At 46.9% G+C, this 6,658-nt stretch overlaps 1 protein-coding gene across 1 annotated transcript; it reads left to right on the top strand.

Moving 5' to 3' along the window:
• Positions 1 to 2,770: 2,770 nt before the first annotated feature.
• Positions 2,771 to 6,213, top strand: SAP18 (Sin3A associated protein 18). Its single transcript, XM_075050745.1, has 4 exons — positions 2,771 to 2,904; positions 3,107 to 3,216; positions 4,873 to 4,995; positions 5,724 to 6,213. The coding sequence occupies exons 1-4, from the start codon at positions 2,833 to 2,835 to the stop codon at positions 5,878 to 5,880; spliced, it is 462 nt and encodes a 153-aa protein (XP_074906846.1). The 5' UTR covers positions 2,771 to 2,832; the 3' UTR covers positions 5,881 to 6,213.
• Positions 6,214 to 6,658: the final 445 nt, after the last annotated feature.

The raw sequence follows: 6,658 nt of genomic DNA, 5'->3' as shown, positions 1-6,658 counted from the left end.
CGTAACATAAGAATCTAAGATTTTAGAGTGAAAATAAATTGTGATTGTTAATACAGTTCATGAATAATAAATTAAGTCATGCTTGAATTTACTTAAAACTCAAGCACACTAGGTCATTTTTCACTTAAATAAAGCACTCAAAAAGTTCTAGCAGAAGGAACTACTTAGATTCATAGCAGAACTGTGCTTTATTTGTTACAGCTGTTCCTTTATGATACCTGATTCTAGACATAAATTCCTTTGTTTTGGAAATGGCAGTTCACATACTGAGCCCAAAGTGTGTTATTATCAGGGCAGATACAATTAATTTTAGCAGCGTAATAAACTCTATCGTTGCCTGGAAAATCAAATCTTGCAAATGGTGGCAAGGCTGACTCATTCCCTTTAGTAATAAAATGATGATATGCTATAACTTAATGTAGATTAAAAACTGTACAATACTATCCAGGCTACCACAAAAGGAAGTTCATAAAAACTGAGGGTGAACTCTAATAGGTTGTTGGTTCTCTTGTCTTGTATAGGTGTGCCATAAACATTTTAAACCAAATGCTGTTGGTTATATTAGAGGTGAACTTCAAGAGATTTTTTTTTTTTTTTTAAATAGTATGGACTCATAACCCTTTTCCTTCTTAATGATATACACAGAAACCTCATAGGTGAATATATTTTAATAATTTTTTCTCCCCTACGTATTTTCTTAATAAATAATACATTGGAAACATGTATCTACAGTGCTTGGAAATGTGAAATCAAACCGCAACGGCACCCTTAGAACACAGGTGCTTCAACCGTTGTAACACCAGAACAAGCATATGCTTTTTTTGTGGTGTAGAATTTATTGTAGTTCTTTCTCTCCGATACTAAACATATACTTGGGAAAGCAGCCCAACACAGATGTAAATTCACCCTGAATCTCCTTACTCAGAGAAGTTCATTGCAGAACAGGGATCCTGAGACACAGCTTCACTGGCACATAGCTCTGTGCTGTACTCTGCTGCAAGTATCAACAGAAAATTACATGAGCAATATATGAACATTATAATAATATAGCATCAAATATAGCTTAATGGGATGATTAAGGGATGGGAGTGTCTGTCACGTGAGAACAGGCTGAGAGCACTGGGACTGTTCAGCCTTGAGAGAGACAGCTCAGGGGGATCCTATCACTGTGTATAAATACCTGATGGGAGGGAATAAAGATGACAGTCAGGCTTCTCAGCGGTGCCCAGTGACAGGACCAGAGGCAATGGGCACACACTGAGATACCAGAAATTTAATTTAAATGTAAGAAGAAAATTAAACCAACTTTTTTTTTTTTTTTAATTGTGAGAGTGACTGAGCACTGGAGTAGGCTGCCCAAAGAGGTCTCCATCCTTGGATGTACTCAAAACCCACCCAGCCCTGGCCCTGAGCAACCGGCCCTTGCTGACCCTGCTTTGAGCAGGGCTTTGGGCTAGGCAGTCTCCTCCAGAGCTCCTTTCCAGCCTCACCAGTTCTATGAGTCTCTGATGGTTGCTTATTTTGCACCTGCAAGCACATACATCTCTGCATCATTTTACTGAAAAATTTGATTTTCTTTTACTCTTGAAATGAGAAATAAATTCACAGCACTTGAGGAAATAACGCAAGTGTAAACTCTGTGAAAACAAATGAACAACGCCTCCCCCCCATTCTAATATGAATAACAAACAACTCTCAACATTTAAAAAAAGTTATCACATCAGAAACACAGATCTCTCTCCTCTTATTTTGTAAGGCACAACCACAGACTCAAATTTAACCTAGTCCAAGATTCTATTCTTGGAAAAACAGGACCATAAATGGAAGGCATACGCATTTGATCTTTCCCGGGTGTAATATTAAGGAAAGCTAAATTCTAAATATGATTTACCCCTTTCTCATTTATTTTAATCTACTGCTAGTTACAGTGGCTGACTGTATTATTTACCTACACTAGACATCTGTTTAAATCTGTCTCCATATAAAAAGAAGTGGTTTTTTTCCAACAGGCCGCAGCATCAGGAGCTTGTTAAAAGCTTTTCTTTTAGCCCTGATCCCGAAGGTAGGTGAGTCTAACACGGAGCACAACGAGGAGAGAAGCCTGCGGCAGCACAGCCCAACCCCGGCCACCTCAGGGCCTGAAGAGCGCAGAACTTCGCTCAGACCAGCGGCCCTATCCCATGCGTTCGCAGGTTTTAGGAAGAATCACGTCGAGTCCTGTCAGGCAGCTACTACTACCCCACGCTTGCCCCGCAGTAAGGCAGCTGCCAGACCCAGCAGAGCCCCGGCCGGAGCAGGCGGCCGCTCAGTGGCCAAGGGAGGGCAGCCTACGGGGACAGGGCCGCCAGGACGCCGGGGACCGCCGCCCCTCCCGCGGCCGGGAGGCTGAGGGCCGCTCCCGGGCTGCGCCGACCACCCTTCCCCTCAGGCCCCGCGGGCGGATGGCCGCGTCTCCCCTCCTCCTGCAAACCAGCCGCTCGCCCAGCCCAGCCCAGCCCAGCCCAGCCCAGCCCCGCGGCCGGGCTCCGACCAGCGGCGGCCTCCCCGCCCCGTCCCGGCGGCCGCCTCACACACAACCGCCGCCTCACACACAACCGCCGCCTCACACACAACCGCCGCCTCACACACAACCGCCGCCTCACACACAACCGCCGCCTCACACACAACCGCCGCCGCGCCTTTCCCGCCCTGCCCGCGCGCATGCGCTGCGCCCGGCCCGCTGCGCCCGGCCCCCCGCCCCCGCCCCCGCCCCCGCCCTTTCCCTCCTCTCGCGAGATCTGAGGCGCCCGCCGAGACATCCGGGTCCGTCGGTTGTTTGCGCGGCGGGGCAAGATGGCGGTGGAGTCCCGCGTCACGCAGGAGGAGATTAAGAAGGAGCCGGAGAAGCCGATCGACCGGGAAAAGGTGCCGGGGGCGGTGCAGCGCGGCCTCTTACGCCGCTCCCGGCCGCGGCGGGGCGGGAACCGGGGGGGGGGGGTGGGAGCAAGGGGGTGGCGGCGCCGTGAGGCCTCGGGATGGGGGCGGGGGCCGGGCCGGGCCGGGCCGGGGGACATGGCGAGTGGCCCCGCGTCCTCGCCCGGCCCCGCATCCTCGGCTCGCCCCGCAGACGTGCCCGCTGCTGCTTCGCGTCTTCACCACCAACAACGGGCGGCACCACCGCATGGACGAGTTCTCCCGCGGCAACGTGCCCTCCAGCGAGCTGCAGATCTACACCTGGTGAGTGTGCGGCACCCCCCCCCCGGCCGGGCACCCGGCACGGAGGCGAGCGGGGCTCCCGGCGGTGTCATCGGGGGGCTTGAAGTCCTTGTCTGGTAGACAGTCAGCTGCGAGGGGGAGTTCGAGAGGCCTCGTTTAAAGCAGGAAACGGGGGGGAGTTTTCGGGGGAGGGGGGATTGTGTGCTCCGCGGGGGCAGGCGAAAGGGATGGCTGCTGCCTACAGCCACGGCAGCTTAGGCGTGGGGGCATCCGTGGAAGCGCAGCCGGTTGCTGTTCGCTGAAACTTGCTGCCGTTGAATTGCCCAATTACTGATGCCCGCCGTGGGAGGCTCGTCTTGTGGCGTATCTTTGGTTATCGCAACGAATCTGTTCAACGCGGAGGTTGTCCTTTAATGCTTAAATTCTGTTCCAACAGCCCTGGTTTTTTCAGTAGAAGTAGTTGTCTCAGAAGGCTTGAACTGTTGTGTAAATGGTGCATTGGTTTACGTCAGACCTTCTTGAAAGTGGAATAACGTGTTTATTTTGGTGCGGTCAGGTAGCAGTGCTTTAACAGAGAGCTGCTTTTTATTGCTTTCATGTTTAGTTTGGAGCTCTGCTTTAGTCTGTGTTGCAAACACATTAGTTTTTGTTTATGGTATTTTGAAGAATGCTTTTGAAAGTGAATTATAGTACTCTTAAAATTTTGTTTTTTCTTCAAGGTATCTGTTGGGGGTATAACTTGTATGTCATACAGTTGAATAAATCCATTTTTGTGGCTAGCAAAGCATGCAGTTCTAATTCACTTCTTAATGGGATTTATGGACTCAGTCCAGGCTATTGATGGTGTCTGAGCTGTTTGCCATCTGCGGAAGTCAGAATGGGCATTGTCTGTCAACACACTGCTCCTTGGTTGCTTGGAGTTAGTGTACAGTCTGTATAATTAGAGCCACTTTAGTTGTGATGATTGAGTCCTTTTGTTCTTGAAATTCTAGAAATGAGCTTTAGCCCTGGTCTGGTTGGAGGCTGAGAAAAGGAGTGCTGCCTGTTTGGGCAGAAATGGAAATCTTGATGGAAATGGAAAATTCGTATTAATTTTCTTCCTTCTTTTCTTAAACTTCCTCTAATATTCAAGAAACTATTTTAACATAGATGTTAACTTAGGTAAGGAAACACTATTACGTTGTTCATTGTATAAATGCATCAATACACTTAAAAATAAATAGGTCCCCACTGTATAAATGGTAACTTTTCTGAGAGACCTGGAAAAGCAGATGTTGAAATGTATACGGAGGTGAAGAGATTTGTCTTAATAACACAGTAAATTGGAAGCTAATTAGAAGCTACATTTGCACTAGACCATGTTGCCTCCAGTGTACAGTAAGTGGTGACTTCTCCCAGGTGTTATAATCAATAATTAGAGCAACTTCTTGCTACTTGATTGTTAGACAAAATGTTTTTGGAATGTTGTATAGTTGTGAAATCAGTGGCTCACTGTGTAGCTGAAATGTAACATCTTGCTCATCCTCAGGTGTCAACAGAAAGTATGCAAAGGCAAGGAAATACATGGTTTAAGTTGTAGCAATATATTGATTCCGTCTTAAATGGGTGTGGGGAAGCTTGTTTTATCGTTGTTGCTTTTGAGAACGTGAACTGCTTTGGTTTGTTTGTTTAATTTAGGATGGATGCAACTCTGAAAGAGCTGACCAGCTTAGTGAAAGAAGTTTACCCGGAAGCACGGAAGAAGGGCACACACTTCAATTTTGCAATTGTTTTTACAGATCTGAAGAGGCCTGGGTATAGGTAAATGGCATTTCTTCTCTGGGTTAGTAGAAGAATTCAGGCACTGGAGCAGTAAATTATTTTTCATTAACACTGATTTGAAAGTTCAGGACCCACATACCAAACTTCTGAAGTTCTTGATAACACACTTCATGATGACCACTACAAACTCTAAATTTCGCTTGGTGACCTTCGTTGTTAATGTGTTCCCAAAACAATGAAGCTGCGTGCTTGAAGACTTTGGTCACTGTTATTGGCAGCCCACCAGAACACGGATCTACAGCCTGAGATAAAGCTTTGTTTCTGGTGATAGGAGGTGTGGTAGGTCTTGCATCTGAGAATGCATTTGAGTTTTAGCAGTGATCTTGTTACAGGTGTCTGTCCTCAAAAACGGTATGTGTGAGCTAACCTTTGTCAGCAACCAGTGCATGTAGCCTGCTCTGCAATCTGTGGGGTCTTGTTCTGTGTCTGTATGGAAGGGGGCAAGGGCTTCTCTCTAGTATTTAACTTAATACAGTAGAAGGTTCCACCACCCCTCTGCCCCGTCAGAAAGAGGATTCAGTGTAGCTTTTCTTGCTGTACCTGGTACTGGAGAGAAAAACCCCAGCATGCTGTGTACCTAGCTAAATGCTAAATACAGTGCAGAGGATGGCATGGGAAGGTTGTTCTGAGCTGATACAGTTCCTGCTTTGGATATCTAGAGAGATTTGCCTCTGATAACTAACCTGCCTTTCCTCTCCTGCGTGCAGGGTGAAGGAGATTGGGAGTACCATGTCGGGCAGGAAGGGCACAGATGATTCCATGACATTGCAGTCTCAGAAATTCCAGATAGGAGACTACTTGGATATAGCAATTACTCCTCCGAATCGCGCACCACCCCCATCAAGCCGCATGAGACCATACTAAACTATTACTTCTTTGTATGATTACATCTTCTGTTTATTCCTACTTGCTGTTCTAAAGCAGGCTTATTTTTTTGCTTTTGTTGCTAAGCAAGAACACATGAAGACAAAGCTAAGCATCAGAAATGAAAGTTAACTTTTAAACCTTAAGTTTTAGTTTGTTTAGAAGAAACACTTCTCTTTAGCAGTGCCATCATCCTACCCCTGATTGTTATAGTTTGAACAGTAAGTCAGTGTGTCCAGTGTTTCAAGATTTCCATAAAATACGACCAGAAGGGTTACAGGTGTTATGTAGTTCTCTCTTGGTTTGAATAAAGACTGATGTTCTTAATCTTTCGATAGTGTGGTGGTGTTTGTGTTGGTTTGTTTGGTGGTTGGTTTTTTTTTTAAAAGTGGATTTCTGCAGACAAATTGAGAAGTAGGCTTTTAAGCAGAAGTTGAAATTGAAAGGAGGGCCAAAGCCTTTATCTGATAACTTGTGGGCTTGATAAGTAGAGGCAGGTGGCCTGATGGGGATTCCTTTTTGCAGGAGGACTTATTAAGCCACTGCTGGCTGGGTTTTGGAGGGTGAGCATGTGAGTGGTGTGGTCAAAGGCAGGCAAGCTCAGTGTTGCTCTCCCTGCTGACATAAAAAGTCAGAGGTGAGCTGTGTAAGGTTGCCTGTCCTCTGGGATTGTGAGGGGAGCCAGGGCGGACTACTACAGCTTCCAGGGACTGCTCTGTCTTATGCCAAGATGATGACAATCCATGGATTGGGAGTGGTCTCGGTGATGCCACTGTAT

The sequence above is a fragment of the Buteo buteo genome, chromosome 18 (genome assembly GCF_964188355.1).
Source record: "Buteo buteo chromosome 18, bButBut1.hap1.1, whole genome shotgun sequence".
NCBI lineage: Eukaryota > Metazoa > Chordata > Aves > Accipitriformes > Accipitridae > Buteo > Buteo buteo.
Note: the sequence above shows the minus strand (reverse complement) of the source record. Positions and strands in the feature narration are given on the sequence as shown.

Excerpts from the sequence above, each read along its gene's own strand:
- SAP18 (XM_075050745.1), top strand. The coding sequence starts at position 2,833 with ATGGCGGTGGAGTCCCGCGTCACGCAGGAGGAGATTAAGAAGGAGCCG. Across the intron at positions 2,905-3,106 it reads AGCCGATCGACCGGGAAAAG|ACGTGCCCGCTGCTGCTTCG; the intron begins GTGCCGGGGGCG and ends CTCGCCCCGCAG. Across the intron at positions 4,996-5,723 it reads CTGAAGAGGCCTGGGTATAG|GGTGAAGGAGATTGGGAGTA; the intron begins GTAAATGGCATT and ends TCCTGCGTGCAG.